The sequence below is a fragment of the Bubalus bubalis genome, chromosome 3, assembly GCF_019923935.1.
Source record: "Bubalus bubalis isolate 160015118507 breed Murrah chromosome 3, NDDB_SH_1, whole genome shotgun sequence".
Classification (NCBI taxonomy): Eukaryota; Metazoa; Chordata; class Mammalia; order Artiodactyla; family Bovidae; genus Bubalus; species Bubalus bubalis.
The window spans coordinates 167,340,631-167,364,640 of record NC_059159.1 but is presented as its reverse complement, the minus strand read 5'-3'; the positions used below and the strand labels follow the sequence as shown (position 1 = coordinate 167,364,640).

The 24,010-nt window shown below is 51.0% G+C and overlaps 1 protein-coding gene across 1 annotated transcript in view; it reads right to left on the bottom strand.

Moving 5' to 3' along the window:
* Window positions 1-24,010, bottom strand: part of PAPPA (pappalysin 1) — a 270,648-nt gene that overhangs the window by 29,225 nt on the left and 217,413 nt on the right. The window contains exons 18-20 of the mRNA XM_006074173.4: window positions 17,457-17,604; window positions 12,172-12,281; window positions 1,561-1,632 (exon numbers count right to left, since the gene is read on the bottom strand). Coding sequence (XP_006074235.3) covers window positions 1,561-1,632; window positions 12,172-12,281; window positions 17,457-17,604 — 330 coding nt within the window. The remainder of the gene's footprint in view (window positions 1-1,560; window positions 1,633-12,171; window positions 12,282-17,456; window positions 17,605-24,010) is intronic.

Genomic DNA, 24,010 nt, shown 5'->3' with positions numbered 1-24,010 from the left:
GCATTTGTGTCTTTTCTAAGCATACTTTTCAGCCCAGATAAGAGACAAACTATGAGAAGGCAAGGGGACGAGGGGGCACCTGCAAGGGCAAAGATGATAAGCATCACTTGGCAGAGCTCAGAGCCGGGCAGGTGAGGGTCTCCAAGGTCTTAGTGCTGAGTCAAAGGAGGGATCGAATTCTGCTGTCACACTGGTCGCCCAGACTGCCGACTCGGCAGAAGGCATGCCCAGGTAACCCAAGCTTCCTTTTTCTGAAATGCTGGACCGATCCAGAGAGATGGCAGGATGCAACTGTCTCGGGCCCTTGGCTTCGGTTTTGCCATTTCTGCTGAATCTTGGGAGAAAGGGAGTTCTTAAAAACTACAGTGTCCTGTGCCTTAAGAAGATGCCACAGGAGGTCCCTAACCCACACACAGAAAGAAATAGGACCCGGGGACTGTCCTGTGACATTGACAGGTGAGGGCTGGTCTGTGGGCAGGAGTGGCCAGTGGAGGAGAAAATTCACAGGCCTGGAAGTCAGGAGGCCTGGGTTCATGCTTCAGCTCTATGTCTGTCATGCTGTGCAGCATTGGACTGCTCTATCCCCCCATCCCTCTTCCAGTCTACCCAACAAATGAGGAGGCTAGATCACATTAAGAGCCGTTCCAGTTTGGCATTCCATCAAACGCTGGAGCTGGCTGCTAGCTAGGTCTCAGTCTCCCCATGATTTAGAAGAGCATTCTGGTTGTGACATTTTAAGAATTCTATCAAATACAAAGTTTCCTAAGCAGTCTAGTCCTTTCCACCTGGCTTTTCCTGAGAGAGGTCTGAGGGGACCACAGAGATGTGGACATCCACCTGGATGGGATCTGGGGCTTCCTTTTGATGCCAGCTGAAAAGACTCAGGTGGGCACAGAGGTGCACAGAATGTCTCTGACCTCCAAGGACAGGACCCCCTTGAGAACACAGGTGACAGGCCAAGTACCCTGGCGCTGCCCCTCCCCAAGCTTATCACCCATACCCAGGGACAGAGCTCCAAAATGCCAAGTTCCAAGGGATGGCTTCTCTAAAGGGTCAGAGGAGCTGTTCCGCCTCCAGCTCTAAGCGGTTGGGATAAGGTGCCCCCTATCTCCTCTGGAGTTGATGAACACATGAATGACAAAGACGTGAGGCAGAAGTGATCTGAAGCTAATGGTGTCAGAAAAAGTAGAAATTAAAAAAAAGAAACCTGCCTCATGTGGTTCTGAAAAGTTAAATGAGTCAATGCTGGTAAAATGTCTGGTGTATTACAGCTGCTAAATCATGGACTCCCTCACTCCCAGTCTCCCTTTCAGAGGCAATATTATATTGAGCCAGAAATACCTGGTCTGGGATCCTGACTCTGTTAGCCATTCAGTGTGTGTCTGAGTGTGTTTGTTGCCCTCTCTGTGCATCAGTTTCATGAGCTGTAAAACAGGCCTGCTGACTCCTATCCAAGAAGTCTGTTAAAGGGGTATTTAAAGCACTTAGCAGGCATAGGAAATGTTACCATGATTAACAATAAGAGGGATAACCATAGTGGGACCATTTGGAGGAACTCACCTCACAACCTTTGACACAGTGAATCAGAGCAGGGTGAGGATACCACTTGAGACCAGCCGTGCAGACAACTCTCTGCAGAGAGAGGGAGAAAGAGGTTAGATGGGTTTGCGGCTGCGAGGGAGCCATCTCTTTACTGGAATCACATTCAATGCCCCTGTTCCTTTCTTGGATCTTCTGAGTCCTGACCTCACCCTGGCATTTACATGGAGAATCTGCCCCGGTACCTGCCTGAACTGGAGCCACAAGATTAAAATAATGTTTGTGTTCACTGTAGGGGTCGTGATTCTGTATTTCTCTGGCAGGAATACGAGAGGAGGAGAAGCAGACCTGCAGGATGGGGACATGACCGGAAAGGCACTTCAGGAAATTCCTGGCTGTTTGCCCCGTGGACAGAGTCGGGGATAAGGCGGGAGGAAGGGTAGAGTGTGTGTGTCTGTGTGTGTGTGTGCACGCATGCACTTGCACACGTGAGCACATGCATGTCCAAGTGCGTGGCTGCAGCAGGGAGGTGGAGCAAGGCATGGGAGAGGACTGCCCAAAGTCGACACTGAGGACTACCCTAATCACAATCGCACGGGAGCACGCTGAAACGGCAGGCTCTTCACTGCCTTGGGTCTAGGGTGTCTAAATCCCTGAAGCCAGGACTTGGGACTCTTGTGTTCTAAAAACAAGCTTTCCCAGATGATTCTGATACACAGTACAGTTTGAGAGCAGTGGGCTGGAGGATGCATGAACGCACCTTTGGTTTTGGAACCCCAGACAGGCAGAAAATCCTTTCTGCTTCCACCTGCTGCCACCATACAGGCCAGCTCACCATTTGGGGTCACAAGAGTCGGACAGGACTTGGCGACTAAACCACCACCATTCCCGAGGCGCTCACACTCCTATCTCTGTAACTCTGGCCCTGCTGCTCCCCTTCATGGCAGGTCTTCCTCATCTTGTCACCTGAAGAATCTTTAGTTATCTTTTACGTTTCTGTGCAAGATTACCTTCCTCAATACTCTGTAATGGCCTGTACGGGGAAAGTATCTAAAGAAGAGTGCTGGGTGTGCTAAGTTGCTTCAGTTGTGGCAGATTCTTTGTGACCCCAGGGACTGTAGCCCACCAGGCTCCTCCGTCCATGGAATTCTCCAATCAAGAATACTGGAGTGGGTTGCCATGCCCTCCTCCAGGGGATCTTCTCAACTCAGGGATAGAACCTGCATCTCTTATGTCTCTTACATTGGCAGGAGGTTCTTTACCATTAGCACCACCTGGGAAGTGGATGTATGTATGACTGATTCACTCTGCTGTACATTTGAAAATAACACATTGTAAATTAACTATGTTGTTGTTTAGTGGCTAACTCTTCATGACCCCATGGACTACAGCATGCCAAGCTTCACTGTCTTTCATTATCTCCTGCAATTTGCTCAAACTCAGGTCCAGTGAATCAGTGATGCCATCAAACCATCTCATTCTCTGTCGCCTCCTTCTCTTCCAATAAAATAAATAAATAAATAACATATAAATTTAGAATTAAAAAAAAAAAAGACTACCTTCCTCTGTGATGATTTCCCCAACCCCCTCAGGCAGAACTTAAGGTATATGTATATACATTCACTTATAGCCGCCCTTAATACAATTATTATTATAATGACAACTAAAATGTATGGAGTGCATTTATGGTGCTATTTACTTTATTCATTTTCTTATTTATTTCTCACCAGCATGCAGGGGGTGGTGGTGGGCATTAATCTTATGTCATAAGGAGAAGAAATTCCCCAAGCTCCACAGCTGTTAAGTGAAGAAACCAACATATGAAACTAAGCATATTTTTTAGGAATGATTTAAGGTGGCTCATAACATAAAATCCAACACAGTAATTTTTTAAGGACGTGAAAAAATAAAGAGAAACACAACCAGGAAAATCAAACAGCATCAGGCCTGGGGCTAAGGTCGCAATCCCAAAAGCTCCCTTTTCTATTCCGCTATAGATGCCCTACTTTTCATGCCAGATTACAATGATTTGTTTATCTATTTATCTATTTTTAATCTTTTAGCCATGCAGTATCTGGGATCTTAGCTTTCTGAATATCAATCAAATTTACGCCTCCTATATTGGAAGCACAGAGTCTTAACCATGGGACGCCAGGGAGATCCTACAATGATTTATTTTTAAAAAATTAATTAAAATAACCTGGAGGCAAATGCTTAGCTTGGTCAGGTAACTTTGTGTCAGGGAGCAGCCATTGAAGTCTCCATGGTCAGGGCTCAGCAGAGTGCCAGTTGATTAATTTTAATTAAGAAATGAGCAGTCACAAGGGTCAGACTGTGGAAAATCCATGTGACCAGCCCATTCTCTCCCCAAGGGCAGACCTATGTGGGAGCAAAGCTGTGATGAGGTTTCCTGGTGAGCGTGGGATCACATGACTCCAGGATTTGGCTGAGCTTGGACTGGGGGCCTTGCTTCTCTGTCCCATTTCTCTGGTTCACCCTGGGTCTTCTATGCCTAGAATGGTGCCTAGTACATGGAGGATGATCAGTCAATATTTATGTTATATATGAATGGATCCATCTCAAAATAGAGATGATTTTACCAAGGGACACTTGTTGTTTTCTTTACTTGTCTTCCTGGGCTCCTCTGGTGGCTCAGCCAGTAAAGAAGCTGTCTTCAATGTGGGAGACCCAGGTTTGATCCTGAGGTTGGAAAGATCTCATGGAGAAGGGAATGGCTACCCACTCCAAATGGCTACCCACTCCAGTATTCTCTGGAGAATTTCATGAAGAAAGGAGCCTGGTGGGCTACAGTCCATGTGGTTGCAAAGAGTTGGACATGGCTGAGCAATTAATATGTTCACTTTTTCTTCCGGAGCAGCCGAAAAGCATTTGGAAAGCCCAGCAGCGTGTCTAGCTTAGAGGACCAGTTTAGTGTACACTGAATTAATTACAGATCTCAGACAAACGACCTAACTTAGGATCTGCCAATTACAGTCTCACAAGGTGAAATCTACTCGTTAGCCCCTCCTGCCTCTGTTGACACTGTCTGCCTTCTCCTAAAACACAAGGTGATGTGTGGGAGAGACTGAGCACCGAGGCATGACAGGCATGGTTGCACTTCTGACTTGAAATTTCCACTGAGGTTAGGTTTTCCCATCTGCAAAATGGGTCCTGAAAATGTCACAGGCTTGTGAAGATGCATTAAGAGAAAGTATGTGGAAATGGTTAATCCAAGACTAACAGCTGTGAGTAAGAGGGCAGGCCTGGTTTTAGACATCTCTGCTCGCCCCCATCCCCACCCCCGAGGTTCAGGATGGATCATAGCAAACAAATGCATGTTGATCCAGTGAAGGAATGTGAGAAGTCTAGTCCCATCCTTCCAGTTCAGCTACTTTCTCACCCTGCTGCTTCCTAACCCTGAGGGCCAGAAGTGGAGGGGACTACCTGCTTCCATTATCTGGCAAGTTTTAACCAGACTTCCATCTCTGGGTCTGAGCATCTGTTCCAGGCCAACATTCAGGGATGTTGGAGGAACATTTAGGCTATGGTTCAAAAAAAAAATACGTGCAAAGAGTTGGACACGACTGAGGGACTGAACCGAACTCAAGTAGTAGAAAACAGCAGGGTCAGGATCCACAAGGGATTCGATGCCCATCCCCACCCCCTGTTTATTTGAGACCTAATTTAATCCATCCGTGGGAGTGTCTCGGTGTGGTTGTACAAGTTTCTGTCAGTTGAGGTTTACCTGACGTGAGTTCAGAAAAAGGACTTTTATACTATCTGCATGAGCCTATTTATGTTTCCAAGTCTTCTGGATTTTCCACTATTCCTCAGGGCTGCACGCCCCACCTGTCTCCCTACAGGGCCGCTCTGTCTGCCAGGAGGAGTAGGAAAGGGGAGGCAGCAGGAGCTGAAGGAAAGACTAGGCTGTTTACACCATGTGCTGGGAGACCCCAGATGGGTCCCCACAGAGGCCAGCCTTGCTCCTCTTGATGCCAGTGAGACCTCCAGCCCAGTCAGAGCCCTTTCAGACGAGGCTTTGTAAGACAGCTCTCTTTCCTGCCTTGCTACATAGGAAGAATAGACTGTCTCTTCTTGGCTGCAATGACCATCACCACCACCAATACCACCATCACCATCATCCATAACACCAGCCCCATCATCTTCACCATAGCGCCCCCACTACCATCATCATCATCAATAGTACCATCACCACATCATCAGCACAGGACCACTAACAGCTCCATCACGGTTTTCCTCTCGCCTCCTCAACACAAAACCCTCTATTAAGCACATGTTATGCTCCAAGCCTTGTGCTCAGAATTTTCATTTAACATTTACCATAACTATGATATCAGTCCATATATATAATATATATGATATAGGTACTTTTTTCATGCATACAGAAAAACGATTCAGTTATCTTTTCAGATTATATTCTAAAATAGGTTATTACATTGAGTATAACTCCCTGTGTATTGTGCTAAGTTGCTTCAGTCGTGTCTGACTCTGCGATCCTGTGGACTGCAGCCCACTAGGCTCCTCTGTCCATGGGATTCTCCAGGCAAGAATACTGAGTGGGTTGCCATTCCCGCCTCATAATTCCCTATGCTATATACTAAATCCTTGTTGCTTATTTACTTTATACATAGTAGTTTGTATCTGTTACCCTCATACTCCTATATGTCCTTGCCTCCCTCCCTCTCCCCTTTTGTAACCATAGTTTGTTTTCTGTATCTGTGAGTCCATTTCTTTTCTGTATATAGATTCATCTGTACAGTTTCTAGATTTCACATATATGTGATATCATACAATATTTATGTACAATTTTTGATGCTGGTTTATGCAAGAGGAAACTGAGGTACAGAGAAGTTAAATAACCTGCCCCAAATCATACACATAGGTAATGACAGTCAGGAATTAAACTCATATCTGTCCTATTTCCAGATTTATAATTTGAAAACTATATCTTCCTTCAAAACCCTCTCGCTCCCAAACCGGTAAGCATAAAAACACTTACTCTTTTGACAGATGGGAAGACCAAGGTTCAGAAAGGTGGAGGGGCTTTGAGACAAATGCAGCAGAAGCAGAGTGTTTAAAAGCTGAACCCCAGAGAAGACGAACCCAAGCAGAGCCAAAGATGTGAGAAAGAGTCTTAGAAGAACCCCCTTGTCCCAAGCCCAGACCTGATACCCCCTCTGATGTCTTCTGGGACAAGTCCTCCTTTCTCCTTTATTTTTCCTTATTTATAGGACCTCCTGTGGGTCAGCTGCATAAGCTGTTTGTTTTTCCTTTTTTATCAGTTACTGAGCTTCTGGCTTTCGTCTGCGTAAGTTTTTTTTTTTTTTTTTTAAACCTAGGTATTTTCCACCCTCTATCCCTTGTTTGAAGAACGTCTTCCATTTTGAGGTACCTAATCTATGTTCACTGAAAGAGTTAATGAATAAATGACCAAATGAGTGAATGTATAAGTGCATCCCAGAGTGAATGAGGAATTGCTGGTCTTCGAACACATGTCCCCACCTCCGGGCTTCCCCTGCTGGGCACAGGATGTCTCCTTCTACACGCTGTGTAGACTGGACTTTGTCTTCACTCAGAACAAACACAGACTGGACTTTGTCTTCACTCAGAACCATTCTACCTCTGATCTTTAGAGTCTGATACCTTCTCTTCAAGGAATGAATTGTGCATCCTTTGTCTGATGTATTCACTTGTTTATTACTTATAATGTGTAAGATGGTTGTCTTGTAGGACAGAATGTGTCAGCCTTAGTCCTGAGTGCTAATCCTGATTCCATCACGCAAGTTACGTGCATTGGGCAGTGACAACGTTGGAGAACTTCAGCTTCTTCCTCTGTAAAGTGGTGATAATATTGATCTCACTGGAGTTTAATGAATTCCTCACAAAAAGTACCTGTCATGTCACAACAGAGGGTCAGTATGTGGTGCTTTCCCTTTTCTTAACTCCTTCTCTCTCCTCCTCCTCAACTCTCCTTTCCTCTCTCCCTTTCTCTTTTCTTTCCTCCCATCCTTTTTCCAGAAGCTTTTAAAGAAGCCAAGATCCCAGCTGTTGTTGTTGTTGTTCAGTCGCTCAGTCGTGTTGGACTCTTTGTGACCCCATGGACTGCAGCACGCCAGGCTGCCCTGTCCTTCACCATCTCCTGGAGTTGACAGTATGATCCTAGCTACAGGGAGGCATTATGCCCCTCTGAGATTGGGGGCTGCACTTCCTATCGGGGAGCTTTCTTGGCACCCTAAGCAGGGGGACTGCAGGGCAGACTGGAGGTGCTCCTTAGGGGCTGATGCAGGAGGGGCTGCCCCCTGAATTCTGAAGGTCCAGCTTCAAAGAGTGTCTCATCCAGAGGTGGCAAGCCAACAGCTTCTAGGCTACACAGCCCACAGAAATGTCTAGTGTGGCACACGAAGTGCTCAAAGTCAAATTAGTTGCCCATATTTTAAAAATGAGAGACTTCATATTTTAAAGACTTCAGATTTCTTATACCCAAGGAAACAGGGAACATCTGGCCACACTGAGCCCACATTTCCATGCTGTCACACTCAGCTGGCGGCTCCCCCTTTGGCAGCCAGAGTGTGTTTCTCAGTTGACCACAGTCCCCACCATTCCCTGCAGCCTGTCCAGCCTTAAGCCCGAGGGGTATTTGCATCTATCACAGAGAGTTTGCACTGTCCTATTGATTATATCCAAGGAAGGTTTCTCTGTATCTTCACTGCTTTGCAAAGTGCACGTGTGGCAAGAGGCTTGAAAAGGGGGAGAGCTTGAAAGAAAGGACAGGACAGAGTGTTTTTCTCTGAAGGTAAAACATATGGCTACAAAAGAATTTCTTTGGATATATATGCTAAGATTCCAGCTACATGAAGTTCAAAACTAAGCAAAACCAACAGAAGAGACCTTGGTGGTGGAGGCGCTGCCTGGCGTGGAAAGGTGTCTGAGAAGCTGTATGGGTCCCCACCCCGATCTGGACCTCACGAGTGGACACAGCACACAAATTGACCAAACCTTATGCTCAAGATTAGCATGTGAGCTTTATGTCAGTAAGAAAGTGACTGCATTTGCAATACCTTATTTCTTGGGTTGGGCAGTACACACACAGGCATGTTTATTTCAGTCTTTCTGTTTTGTATCTATACTAATACAACGACGGGACTTCAGCATTTAGAATACAAAGCGACGCACTTGGTCTGCTTCACCCATTTATCCCACCTACCTGGTTCCCATCGGTGTTTGAGTCTGTGACTCTTGATTTCAGTCTAACTCTCATTTCACAGAAGGGGAATCTCTGGCACATGCAGCAAGCAGGTGCCTGGGCTGTCTTGAACCTTGGTCCCTTGACTCAGCCACTGCAAACGGGAGCATCTGCTGTGCCCTGGGCCCCAGAGGGCATGCCAGGGTCAACACGTTGAGCATGGGCCTACCTTCACAAAGGCCACTCACCCGGCACATGAGCTCAGTGTCGATATTCCAAGTCACCTAGGTGGTCCTTGTTCTCCTCATATGTGCCAACCTATGTCTAATGCTTAAAACAGAGCCTGCTATGTGGTGAGCGCCCGGAGTGGGCCGCAGCGGGCTCCCAGGGGCTCATGAGAGGCAAAACGGTGCCCATCTCTTCTGACTTGTGTTTGGCGACAGTCACTTGGAGCACCAGCAGCCTGCTGTGGTGGGAATATTTACACCGCGGCAATGGGCAAGTGCTACATATCAGAGGGTGTATCTGTGGGGAGAGCTGGCTGTCAGCTACTTAAGCAATGGTAAACATTTCCCCTTTATTATTAGTATCATGGAGGCTGTAGGCAGCTAGAGTTAACAGCAGCATCAAACTGACCTGGATCCCTCTTCAGTTCCTTGTAGGGAAAAGGTTTCTATGTACGAGATGCCATTTCCTCTACTGAAGAAAGGGAGACTAATTCCTACCTCATGGGTTGTGCGTGTGTGCATGTGTGTGCGTGTGCGTGTGTGGTGGAGACAGGAGTGCAAATGAAGCCAGGAAGGTGTCTGATCCGAGGTGGGTTCACAGCGGGTATCCATTACACATCAGTGCTCACCTCTCACTCTCTTACACGGGGACAAATGTGACAGTGGTTGGTGCAAAGCCTTGCCCCGACACCCACCTCGCGCTGGTGCTCGGAGCAAGCCCTCTGAAAGCAGAGGGGCCATCGGGGCCGGCTCCGGCCCAGCCCCGCCAGCCCTGCAGCTCTGTGTCTGCAGCTCTCGCCACAACGGGGGCAAGGGTGCAGCAGAGGCCAGCGTTTCTGCCCGATTCCTGGAAATCATCAATCTCTGCCCTTCGCCCTCCTCCCTTTTTCTACCACATTTTTTTTCCTCCTGGATAATGAGGCCTCCGGAGACCAGTGGAGGTCTGAACCTCGTTACGGCTCTCCGGGTAGGCCGGCATCAATAAGGGCCGGCGGACTGGGGACCTGGGTGGGGGCGGGGGCGGGCAGGCAGCGGGTGGGCGACTGAGGAGGGGGGCTTTGCAGACTTCCAAATCCCTGGATTTATTTCATCATGAATTATAACTGAACTCTTTAGTGCCCGGGGCTCATGGAGGGAAGGGTGGAATTCAGCCAACGGGCAGAGGGCAGAGGGGTGGGGGGCCCTGGTCTGGGTCCCAGGCAAAGAAGACCTCCGGCCTTGGGATGTGAGAGAGGTCTCTGGTGTCCGCTCTGTGCAGCGGTAGGTCCCCTGCCTTTGGTGCATGAGAGATCGGTGGGGGGGGAAGGGTGCTGAGGGAGGGTGGGGTGGCATAGAAAGAACTCCCAGTCAAGATCCTGGTGCTGCTTCCTGTGTGACCCTGGCCCAGCCCCCTCCCTCTCTGATCCTGTCTCCATCTGTACAGTGAAGGGCATGTGTTGATGATCTCCATCTGCCTTGAGATTGACGTATGGCCTCTGTGTGGGCACCTGGGTGTGTACACGGGACGCTCAGTGAGATCCTATGTGGGGCTCTGGGTGGGGAGTGGGGAAAAGCACGCTGAGTGTGAAAAACAGATGAAGGAGCCCAAGGTCAGGGAAACAGAGTGGTCTCTTGGATGTGTGCGAGAGTGAAGCAGAGAGACAGACAGACAGACAGACAGGACAACAGGGATGGAGGCAAAGAAGGTGGGCAGGAAGGAGGTGGAAAGAGGTATAGAGGTCTCAGGAGAAGGAAGAGAGAAACAGTGAAAACAGAGGCAGGCAGTTCTTGTATCTCCTTGTATCCAGAAAATCCTTTGTGGTGACATCTGCTCCTCTTGACGAATGGTACCGTCATGAGACTAGCAGGATCTTCTGCAAAAATATGTGCTTGGTTGCATGTTCTCTGTCTTCACCAAAATCACATCTATCCTGACCTTGCCCTTACCTCCTGGGAGTGGTTTCTCAGAGCTATCTAAGATGCTATCTCCCGGGCCATAGTCCTCATTTGCCCCCAGTAAAACTTCACTCACAACTCTTAAAAAAAAAGAATAAAAAAACAGAGGCAGGAAAAGGGGCACTAAGTTGGAGATGGGCAGAGAGTGGCAGCAGAAGAGGGGAGGAGGGAGGGGCGGCAGCCCTGGGGTGCGGGGGGCAGCAGAGGGGCTGGCAGGCCAGCCAGCAGGGAGTGCTGAGTAAGCCCTCACCACCGCGCCTTCAGCTCGCCTGGGAAAGAGTACACCTGGTATCAGGTTCTGCCAGCTCTCCAAGCGGGATATGCGATGGGCAGGCGGGCAGACTGGAGCCTCCCAGTGCCTCAGCAGAAAGGCTGGTGGAGAGACACAGCTGAACCTTCGCGGCGACCCCGTCTCCATCTCTCACTTCCTCCCATGCGCGGAGCCAATGCCCCAGAGCTGCCACATGGCACCAGGGATCGCGCTGCTCCGGGGGACACGAGTGGGGTCCACGTAGGCGCTGGGGGCTCCGGTTGATCAGGTGACACATAGGAACATGGGGCTGGCCAATTCTGATGGGAACTTGGCCTTCCACATATGCCTGGCGCCGTGGGGCGAGCACAGCCCTTGGACTCAGGCTTGGGGTCGAACCCTCCTACCGGACCACCACCCACCCCCGGGGGCTAGTGCCCATGAGGAGAGGATGCAGACAGTGGGCCTCGCTCCACGGGACCATCCTGAGGTCTAAACAGACTTGTGTGCTAAGTGCTGGGTGCGCAAACACAGGAGGTGCTTCATACACAATCAATATTGCTAGTTCCCCGTATCACATATTAATTGCTTTCCACCACATAAGTGAAGCATGAGAAAGATACCAGAAGCCCCGGCTATGGAGTGTCCATGAGCTTCTACCAGAGAAGCCGTGAACCCTGCCCTGACGAGTGAGGACGTTCCTGCCAGGCAGATGCAGCTTTGGGGTCTTTTCTGCTCCTTCACCCCAGCTGTTCTTGGAGCCTCAGTCTCCTCATTTGTAAACGAAGTGCTTTGTCCTCTTACTCCCTGGCCATCATCGGGATTCAATGGGATGCTACCACAGCGGCTGCCAGTGGGGAAGGACTAAATATTTAAGGTTGGAGAAATGACAGTGAACCAGTGCCTGCCCCACAGAGCAGGTGTGGCCATCAGATGCTTTCCCATATGGAGAGGGACCAACTCAGGACCAGGGCGTGTAAATGGTCAATGAGGTCATTTTCCTCCCAGTCACTCACCTGTACTCGCGTGGGGTTCAGCCAGTGCGGGATGTCACGGACGGTCACGTTCGCTGGCAGGACAATGGACTCGCTGTTGTGGTCCAGGCAGGAGGTGGTGCACTCTGACCCTGCAGGGAAGCAGAGAGGGAGGCGGCGGCTCAACCCCTGTCTCCTGATGCCGAAGACCGCCCCTCCCCCCACTGGAATGCACCCGGCTGCTCCCTGGACCCCATTGGTCTGGGCCATCCCTCCCTCAGGGGCAGCGGGAAAGAGAGAAGCCCCCACCCCCACCCAGTAGGGCCACCTCTGGTCTCCCTGACAACTCTCTTGTCTCCTGTCCAGCTGACACCACCGCCACGCTCATCAGCCCTGAGCCCAGTTTGCTCTTACTCCTCCTCTGTTCAGAAACCCTTCCAGGGTTGCCCACATCCAAGACAAAGTGCAAAACAAACCCCTCTGTCCAGCATCCATGGCCTCCCATGGTCTGGTCAACCTTGTCTCCCATAAACCACCTCACACACTCCCACTAACTGGGCTGCGCTTGGTTTTCCACCCAAATCCCCCATGTCACAGCTTCTAAACCCTTGCCCCTGTGTATCCTTTCTCCTGAATTGTCCCACTGATTGGCCTTCTCAAGGTCAAATCCTACCAGCTCTTCAAAGCCCAGGTCGGATCCTCCGAGAAGCTTGCCCTGATTTCTGCAGCTGACTGAGAGCAGCATTTGCCATTGGTGAATCCCACTCCAGCGCTGGCCCTGCCCCCCGTCCCTCCTTTCCGCAGTGACAATAATGCCCTAGGCGGGCAAGGATGGGGTCGAGTCCTCTCTGAGCCTAACCCAGCGCCTGACACACAAGGTCTGCTCTGCGGGCATCAGCCAAGTGAGGGGTGAACGTGTGAATGCCACATCAGCATTAACCACACTCTCCTCCCCCAGGGCTGGCGCTCACACCCTCCTCTGTGCTCTCAAGATCCTTCCCCTGACTCTTCAACGGGTGCATGACAATCAACGATCTTTCAGACCTTAATCCAAGTGCCCTTTCTTGGAGAAGACCTCCACTCCTGACAATCCAAACCCTCTCACAGGCACCCGTCACAGACTTTGTCACTGTTGTACCAAAAGTTCTCTTCCCTGCTTGCCCGTAACTCCATGAGGCCAGTGCTATCTGTGCCCCTTTCTATGCCCAGAGCCTGGCACTGTGCATGGTGGATGGCAGGGACTCGATAAATATTTGTGAAGTGAGTGAAAGAGACAAGAGTGAGCAACTGCAGAGATGGCTGAGGAAACGAATGAGTGAATGAATGAAGGGCACAATGAATGAATGATGAGTAGGCATTTAGGTATCCCAGAGAGCAGGAAGTAGGTACATAAACGAGTGAGTGGATGAATAAAGGACTGAATAAGTGGCTAAAGGACTGAAAACATGAATCAGGCGGTGAGTCAGTGAAGGCACCATGACCAACAGAGACAGGGTCAGTACACAGAAGCCCTGGGTCCAGGCGCTTCTCCAGCTGACCTTCAAGCTGTGGGTGGGCAAGACGAATGAAACTGGACTGATTCATTCTCTGTCCTGACCTCAGTGATTCTGAAGTCTCCTTAAAAACCAAGCTTATCCCATGGGATGTCCCCAGGACTCCAGAAAGGTCCTCATTTATATGGACAAAGAACGGACATGTCAGAATCTGACCAGGGCCCTACGGAGGTCATTCCCCTGCCTTAGTGTCAAGACCACCCTCGAACACTGAATGGTTTACGAGTCAACTTTCTTGAAAAATATCCTCCACTGTTAGCCAGTCCAAAGGCTCCCTTCCAGATGTGTGTATGTGTATAAACAGAATGCGTATATGTATACACTGCTGCTGCTGCTGCTGCTAAGTCGCTTCAGTCGTGTCCAACTCTGTGCGACCCCATAGACGGCAGCCCACCAGGCTCCCCCGTCCCTGGGATTCTCCAGGCAAGAACACATGAGTGGGTTGCATTTCCTTCTCCATATATGTATATGCATACATGCAAATATAGGTGCATATTTAGATATTTGTATATGTACATATATTTTATCAGGGCCCTTCTGTTGCCATCTTGTCATTCTCTTCAATCTAAGCGAGTCACAAAGTCTGAAGAGGGGGCCAGGGTGGAATGGCAGATCCAGGACAATCTTTAGAATCTCTTTACTTTAAACATGGGGCCCTTGAACCCAGAAGGCAGGGGTGGGAGTATTTCTGGTCTGGTCAGCTGGCTTTCACCTGCGACTCACCCCCCTGCACACCCAGCCCTTAAGACCGCGGTCCTCACACCCATCTTGAGGGTGAAAGAGTGAAGTGTGCAGCGCTTGAGTTCCAGAGCTGGGGAGGAGGGGGCCGTGAATGAAAGCCCACGCCTCTCCGGCTCCCAAACCCCGTGACGCATACAGTGGAAACACAGAAGGGAGAGAAGAGAAGGCGGTGGGCGTGGAAGGGGACAGAGAGAGGTGAAGGGTGAGCAGAGAGAAAAGAAGCCCGCAGAAAGACACAAAGAGAAGAGATGGGAGTCCGAGGTGGGGGTCCCTTGGCCCTCAGAGAGACTCCGTGGTGTGTGTGTGTATCAGGAGATCGATTCTAAAGATTTCAGGGAGCCAGGCTGTGATGGGAAAATCTTTTTGGAGAAACAAGACGCCACCTTTGAGAAACAGACAAAGGCTGTTCACCCCAAAAGGGGGAATAAATAAACCTGGTCCACCCAGGAGGCCATGGCTGCCCTGTGCAGCAGACACGGCTCAATCCCTCTCTCCCGGCGGCTCCGCTCTGCCCTCCCCCGCCACAGCGCTGGGCCTCGGGACCAGGCGGCGGCGTGTTGTGATGTATGAGCCCTAATTGGCATCATTACAGAGCGCTGATCTCACTGGGCCCCCGCCTCCCCCTCCCAGGAGGAGCCAGGAGGTGGCAGCAGCCTTGGTGGCTGTCACAACTTTCTGGGAGCTTCTGAGAGGGGACACAGGCCTCCCCAGGCCCTCGGCCTGGAGGCAGATGCTCCGAGCAGCTCCAGAAAGGGGGCCCCAGCCCCCAAGCCAGCCGCCCACCTCACCCCTGCCTGCTTAGGAGGCCTCTGGTCGGGGTCCCTCTCCTTGAGGGACGTCTCCCCGGGGAGGGCTCAGCCCAGGGGGTGGGTGGAGGGACAACAAGCAGGAGTGTCAGGCAGGCGGGGGGAAGCTTTGCCCCTCTCTGCTTCAGCATCTCCTTCAGAGGCCCCGGGGAGGGGGGCGTTTACTCTCTCAGCCCCCTCCAGCAGCCCCCCACCCCCCAGAGGACCATGCTCATAAAACCACATCGGCATGGCAGTGAGAACAGGGGGTACAGAGGCGGGGAAGGGGATTCCGCGTCAGACAGACAGCTTCCCGTGCCTGCTTTGACCATGAGAAGCTCAGGGAGTGAGGGAAGCGCCACTGCCATCACACCCTTCCTCCGCCACCACCTTTCCACCAGCCTGCTGGCTAGCAGAGGGCCAGGCATTCTGGCTCCTTTGCATGTGTCTGCGACTTGCACATACACAACAGGTTCAAAGTGGCCACGTGACGTATCTGCGTACGTGTGTGTGAGCTGCACGTAGGATTACGGGTGACGTATCGGGGTGGTGTCTGGCTGATGCGTCCATGCTAGGCGTGAGCTCACCGCATGATGGGTGCGTCTGTGTCTGGTTGTGAAGCATGCACGCTTGTTTGTGCATACAGGAATATATGTGCTTGAATGCATAGGTGGATGCAGACATGCAGGCGGTCTGGTTTTAATCAGGATTTTTTTTTCTCCCGGGGTTGCTCAATGCCAGGCATGAGTATGACGGAGTATTCGTTTCGTGCGTGTCCTGACTGAGTCAGGGGCAGGGGCCCCATCACAGACAGAAGTGTCCAGAGCCATGCACACCCCTCAGGAATGATGGAGAAAGCCTTGACCTTGGGATGGAGCAGCCAACGCTACTGGCCACCACTCCACCTGTTGCCCCAACTTTCTAGAATGCCTATACTGGCAGACCCAATGAGATTCCCCCCTCTGCAAACCTCCTGCTTAGGGTCCTTTGGATCGGTGGCTCCATTAGATCTTAAAGTACCTTGGGAATCAGTAGGGAGGGGAACCATGCCCTTGGATGTTTTCTGAGGCATGCTGCACTAACGCGGGAGGGCTGATCCTTACTCTAAGTTCAGCTGAAGAACCTCTGTGCGAGGCTCTGCGTTTCCATCTTTCAAAGGAAGTGGTCAGGCCCCCTCACCCCTCTGCTCCCCAGCTGTGGGCCTCCCTTCTGGACGTGAAATGATAACCACATGAGGGTGAGGAACACATTGACTCTGTGTGGCTGGGAGTGAGTGTCTGCACAGATAACCCTCTGCTCCAGACACCCCTGGTGATCGTCCCATAAATCACACTGGCCACGAGAAAGGACATCCAATTCCCTGGGCTTTTCATCATGGTCAATTAAGGAATCCACCCAAGAGGTCAGGAGCACTGCCCTCCACTGAGGTCAGACTCCATGCGCGCCCAGCTCCCCAGAACGCTGTGGGCCTGTGATGAATGTATCTGTCCAGACGCCTGGTCTCCCCCAGGCCAACCCCTGGCATCAGACCCCAGTTTGTCTCCCTTCACTTGGCGAGCCAGCCTATCATCACGCAAAGAATATTTTGAAAAAGCTGTTTCTCCTTATTTTGGAGGCAACTGAAATGCCATGGAAAGAACTCGGGCTTTGGAGGAGTGGTCTCAGGATTCGGGCATGTTCTATCATCGCTCTGAGTCTCAATTTCCTCATCTGTTCAGGGTTATTGAGAGGATAAGAGATCACATCTCTAGAGAGCTGGGTCCAGTGCTGACCCACAGCTGGTATTATGAATGATCAGCATCACACATGTTTTAAGATTACCAACAAAGGCAGCCATACTGGGTCACTGCTTCCCTAAATTGGATGTGGATTTTCATACCTCCCTCCCTTTGCCACGTTGATCCCTTCTGTCTGGAATGCCACTTCTTGCCCAACTAGCTCTGGCAAATCCCTGTGTAAGCAGGCCTTCCTCTAGGAGCCTTCTGTGTCCCTGGAGGCACCAGTCAATGTTTCTGTCCTCCAGTGTAATCCCACACACCCACCCAACAGTGCTTTGCCGACATCTGTGCCCTGAATTCTTTTCCTGAGAGGACAGGGTCTGGTCTCATTCCTCTTCATTTCCCCAGTGCCTCGCGCTGAGAGAGGAGCCCATTATCCCAGAAGGACACAAGCTCCAAGTTCTGGGGAGGATGCGCCACCCCCCTCCCCCCGCCACCCATGCATAGCTCACCACCCACGCCCATCGTACCTATGGCATAGCCCTCAGGGCACTGCAGCTTGAGATTGCTGTTGAGCTGGTCTGGGGCCGAGCACTCGCCTTGCATCTCCTGGCAGACGTGGAAGGAGCCGCTCCAGGTGCCATCTTTCCGGCAGTGGATGACGTTGTTCCCGCGGCCCTGCACGCCACAGAGACACAGTCAGGACCAAGAGAGACCCCGCCCTCTGCACAAGAAGCCTCCCAATGTTTCTGCTCTGCAGCGCCCCGAAAGTGTTCCAAAACAAGTTCTTCACCATCGTGGAAACCCAGCCGGCCTCCAATAGAGTCGCTGCAATGTCTCCATTTTACAGATGGGGACACTGAGGACTCAGTGGGGGAAGAAACGTGCTCAAAGCATTTTGGAGAGTTTACCACCCAGGTTTCCTACATCTGAGTAGTGTTCTTTCAGAGAGTCCAATCAGAGGAACTCGTTTGGCTTGTTTTTTTTGTAACTGAGAACGTAGGGGACCACGTGTACCCTGATGCGTACAGTGAGTAAGCATGGATCTAGGAGCCATTTGTCAGGAGGCGGTCACACACCAAGGCTCAGAGGCCAAAGGATCTGCCTGCAATGCAGAAGACCTAGGTTTCATCCCTGCGTCAGGAAGATCCCCTGGAGAAAGGAATGGCTACCCAATCCAGTGTTCTTGCCTGGAATATCCCATGAACAGAAGAGCCTGGCAGGCTAGAGTTCATGGGGTCACAAAGAGTCGGACACGACTGAGCGACTATCACTTTTCACTTTCACCCCAGGCATACTCCAAAGCTTGCTTCGTCTCAATCGATGAGAAAAAATCCCAGGCCCCAGCCCCCCGAGAAGCTTTCTCTTCCAGGGCCTCCTTTCCCCTCCCTCCTTCCTTCCTTCCTTCCTTCCACTCCATTCCATTCCAGCAATAATGGCACCAAGAGGGTGGCGTGAGGATGCTTCTATATGCTCCCTCCCTCCAAATCTTTACAATAGGCAATAACCCATCTCTCAATCTTCTGCAAAGCCATGGGCAAACGAGCCACTTTCCACTAACATTCTAATAGAAGGTCCAGCTTTGCTGAAATTTCAGAACCATCCCCAAATCCAAAGACGATTCCTTAGCGTCCATTCTAGGCGTAGCTCTGTCGGGTCCAGTTGTGAAGTAAGCCAGCTCCCCGCTCCCCACAGCACCACCGCCAGCCCTGAGCATCGTCCACTACCTGCATTCTCAAATGCTCCACGTGGGGTTTCACCTGGCCAGGCTGCTTCTGCCATGTGTTGCACCTTTTGTCTGCTCTGTCCCCTCCCCCTGCCCCCTTGTCCAAATACAGGCACAGAACTTTCTGGCAGAAGCATCCTGTCCTAATGCCAAGCCCAGGCCTGCACACTGCACTAGCCGAAGGTCTCTGACACCTGCTGCCTCTCTGTCATCTGTTCCCTCCTAAATGGTACCCTCTTGGGTCACCCCTGCACCCCTGGGGGCCTTCCACAGTACTCAACAGGTCCTAGCCACTTAACAGGCCCATTCACACATCACCCAATAGGTATTTTCGTTCAATCAGGAACAAAAGATGGAGTGAGTAAGTACAGAGATGTGGAATGAATTTGTTTAAAAAGTAAGAAGAGAAATGCATGGATGAGGAAATAAATGAGTAAATGAAGAAATGAATGAATACACAAATAAATGAACAAGTGTGTGCATGAGAAAACAAACTCTTGGAAAGGGCTGACGCAGGCTGAAGCTGCCCTGTCTGAGAAAACAGCTGTAAGGAGCTGGGATTTAGAGAGAAAGGGGCCCCTCTCTGGGCCTCACGTGGGCCAGCATGAGGAGGATCTGGTGGCGGAGGAAACCTCTGTGGCCACGGAGAAGGGTGGCCCATCCCGCGCCCACAGCTGTGGGGTGATTGCTGAGTCCACCCAGAGGTTCTGTGTGAGCGCGGGGAAAGTTTAGGCAACTTCCTATGGCTTCAGAGAACCCCGACTCTCCCTCCCAGAGCCCCAGGCCCCGTGATTCTGCTGGGCCCTCAGGGGAGTAGGAAATTGACCCCAATTTCCTTGAGCCTTGGCCTATGGTGCACTTGGCCTCCAGCCCCTGAAGGGCTGCAGACCTCAGCACTGCGTGGGCCAGAGCTGGCTGGGAGCTGGGTTTGCAACAGAGAATGTATTAGGACCGGCTGGAATCTGCGTAGGGAATTTCATGCCGGGGAGGCGCCACTACAGAAAAGAGAAGCATAAAGGCTCTCTGGTCTTGCTGCCTCTGGTCTCTCTCCCTCCTGCCCAGCTCATCTGGCACTTTCTGCTGCTGACTGAAGCAGCGTCACAAAGGATACAGTCCTTCTGATAAGATACCTTGCACTTTCAAACCAGGCTTGCTGGAGGGTTGCCAACCAGGGCTTCTACAGTGGGACCCAGATGACACGCCAGCCCCTTCTCTTGCTCCGCACACATCCTTCCTTTGAGTCTGTGGTCACCTGTCTCTCCCGCATACTTCTTTTGATTCCCACCCCGACACCTTTGGCCCTGCTGTGCCTTCTACATGGCAGACTTCCCGGAGCCTCTCTGGATTTCATGTCCTCCTTTGGGAAAAGATTTTTGTGCACTTAGGGCTGCCTATCACCTGGGTGCAGGAGAAGGCAATGGCACCCCACTCCAGTACTCTGGCCTGGAAAATCCCATGGACCGAGGAGCCTGGTAGGCTGCAGTCCATGGGGTCGCTAAGAGTCGGACACGACTGAGTGACTTCACTTTCACTTTTCACTTTCATGCATTGGAGAAGGAAATAGCAACCCACTCCAGTATTCTTGCCTGGAGAATCCCAGGGACAGAGGAGCCTGGTAGGAGGTGGTCTATGGGGTCGCACAGAGTTGGACACAACTGAAGCGACTTAGCAGCAGCAGCAGCAGCATCACCTGGGTGCAGATGCTTGGAGCAGAGCCATGCTGCTGAGCCCAGTGTGACCATAGAAGGCCTGACATGCAGGATCCAATCTGGGAAGACCGGAGGCCAGGGGACACACTGTGCATCTCTGAATGCACAGTGCTACATGCTAGGGTGAAGTTTATCACCAGAGGGCTGAGCATCTCTCAGCAAAGCGTCTTGTCTCTCTGTGCCTGTGTCTCCATCTGCAAAAAAGCATACTATGTGGGGCTGCCCGGGTGGCTCCGTGGTAAAGAATCTGCCTGCCAATGCAGGAGACACGGGTTTGGTTCCTGGTCCAGGAAGATCCCACATGCCATGGAGCAACTGAGTGCATGCACCACAACTAGGGAGCCTGTTCTCTAGAGCCCTTGGGTTGCAACTACTGAAGCCCGAGTGCCCTAGAGTCCATGCTCTGCAACAAGAGAAGCCGCTGCACTGGGAACCATGCACCGCAACTGGAGGGTGGCCCCACCTCGCTGCAACTGGAGAAAAGCCCGTGCAATGGCAAAAGTCAAGCACAGCCCCAAATAAATAAATAAACACAAATTTAAATGAAGCATACTATGCTTTCTCAATTCTTTAACTACACGGGTCCCCAAAAAGCCACAAGCATATAATACAGTGTTAAACATCTACTACATGCCAGTGTTTTACACGCAGTTAAAAATGCTTTTACCAGTGCAGTTAGTGTGGAAATCATGTCCTTTTTACAGATTTGAAAACTGAGGCTCAGCTAGGAAGTGAAAAGGTGAGTTTTTAAATGATGCTGGTGTGATGGTTAAGAGTCTGGACTTCAGTCAAACTTCCCAGGTTCCAATTCCATCTCTGCAACCTTCCCACTGTGCAGACTTGGGGAAGTTCCTTAACTTCTCCATGCTTTGGTTTCCTGTTAAATGAGCCTGGAATTCACTGCCTGAAAAAGTCATCATGGGGATCAGTGAGTTAGGCTATGTGAAGCATTTATAGCTTAACACACAGATCAGGCCCTCTAAGGGTTAGCTGAGCTCTTAACCACTCTCTTGCACTGTCTCAAAGGGAACTTTAACATCGGTCCAAGCATTACCCGCATTTGAGAAATGGCAGCTGCCAGAACAGGGAGGCAGCCGGGCCGGAGCCAGGCTTTTCCCTGTAAACCTCTGTGCTTCCCTACAGTACAGGGGAGTGGAGACAGGGAGGAGAGGCTGGGAGACGCACAGGGGAGCGGAGACGGGGAGGAGAGGCTGGGAGACCCGCAGAGAGGGAGACCCAGACTTCTAGTTAGCAGAAATGGAAATAAGACGGTGGCGGAGAGAAATATGACAGCGACAGAGCAATTCAGCTCAGTTGCTCAGTCGTGTCGACTCTTTGTGACCCCACGGACTGCAGCACACCAGGCTCCCATGTCCTTCACCATCTCCCGGACTTTGCTCAGATTCATGTCCACTGAGTGGGTGATGCCATCCAACCATCTACCCAGTCAACCACAAGATACAGTGATCTGCTAACAGTGATCTCAGTTCTGCCTGGACTTCCTCCTAGTTGTATAAGGTGGGCAAGACACCTTAACTCCCTGAACCACACCTTCCTCACCTGCAAAATGGGACAGTGATGCCAGACACTGTGGGGCTTAAATGTCTGTACAAAGCACTTAACCCAGCCTGGCGTAGAATACATGCTCAATACATCGCAGCTGTTGTTTATTATCTGCCTCTGTGTCTGGTCAATGGCCTCATGTGCATTTTGTTTCCTCCCAGTGAGATACAGGGGTGACGTGTAGCCATGCAGCTGCAGGAGTTAGGCTGGGCAGAAAATGTCGTTTGTGCAATGACTTGGCTAGGAGATCTGAGTCTGCTACCAACTTGCTGTGTGACCTTGGGTATGGTGCTTCCCCTCTCTGAGCGTCAGTGGTCCTACCTATAAAATAAGCAGATTGCAATGGGAAAACCCTGAGGTCCAGCCCATCTCTAATATCATATGGGCTTGGGACTTCCTCTAGGAAGCCTTGCATCCTTGGGCAAGCATGTGATGATCCTGAACCTAGAAGCTGCCCCTGCTTGGGAAGGCATTATACGTATGGGAGGTGTGCACAGGTTGCACACTGCACAATTCCATGGGCCTACCCTATCTCCACTGCCTCAGTCAATCCTCACAAATAAACTAAGAGGAAGCCAGAATTACTTCCCCTCCCCCACTTTATGCCTGAGGAAATTGAAGCTTAAAGAGTTAAATAACTTGCCCAAGTCCTCCAGCTAGTAAGTGGTAAAGCCAAGATTCAAACTCAGAGTCTGGATCCAGCATCACAGTGGCTCCCTAGGAATGGATGAAGTTGAGGTTTGATTTGTTCATTTGCTTTTAGTGTCAGTGGGAAGGAGTATGTGAACCTCCCTTACAACAGCCCCTGTCCTCCCTTGCCAGGATCTGGAGCTTGTTTGGAAAGCAAAGAATTCCTGCTCCATATACATGCTGTTCGATTCAAGATACTCTGCGCGGTACATTTCGACTGTGTTTACAGGCAGCGAGAGGGGATCTGAGGTGAATACTAGATTTGGCTCCCAGGCCCCCGGTCTGAGGGTAGAGGAAATTCATTTGCAGTACAAACTAGAAACGTCAATTGTATTAGGAGCCCATTTGGCACGCGCTCCCTCATTCCTTAGCCGGCAAGCAATACCCTGCTCCTTAGCGTCTGGCCTCCCCGGCAGTTGCCAAACAGGACCGCTTGAGTCGTCTGATAAATTTACATTTTCCTCTCCTTTAAATACAAACTGGCCATGAAAGGTACTTGGCAGGCCCCAGGCAGACTGGGTTACAGTTTGATAACATGACCATGGCCAGAATAGTATTTGGCTCAGCAGTTTGGGTAACTGTTAGCAACAGTTTTATGTAAGGGAGTGAGAGGGAAGTTGATCGGCTGCGTGAGGCCATGGTAATCTCTGGCCTTTGCTTGTTCCAGCCCCAGCTTCTGCCTCCCTGGCAGCTGAGGAAGGGAAGGACCCGGGTACACAGACAGGAGTCCTGAGCATGCCTCCCCTAGAGGTATTGCCTCCTGGACTTGGTCTGCCCACTGTCCACAGTTGGGGGACCGGGTTCCGATTCTGATTCAGCTGACACCAGCTGCGTCACCTTGGATGGCTGAGTGACTGTCTCAACTGGAAAATGAGACCAGCCTGGATGTCCATGGCAGGAGTCAAGCCCTGTCACTTTCCGAGTACCTACTAGGTGCTTGGCACTGTCCCCAGTGCTGAAAACACAGGGAAGATGAAAGCTGTGGTCAGGGATCTCAAAACCTAGTGGAACTGAAAGTGAAGTCGCTCAGTCGTGTCCGATTCTTTGCAACCCCTTGGACTGTAGCTCACCAGGCTCCTCTGTCCATGGAATTTTCCAGGCAAGAGTACTGGAGTGGGTTGCCATTTCCTTCTCCAGGGGATCTCCCCGACCCAGGGATTGAACCCAAGTCTCCCACATTGCAGGCAGATGCTTTACCGTCTGAGCCACATGGGAAGCCCCAAAATCTAGTGGGGGAGCGTGAAATGAATTACAACGCAGCGTGGCCAGTGCTGTGAGGGAGGGGCACTGGGCCCACAGTGGGAGGGGCAGGAAAAGGTTCCTGGAAGAAGGGGTGCCTGGGCTGAATGGTGAAGGACAGTTAGGCTGGAAAACGTGACAGAGCTCCTTTCACAGA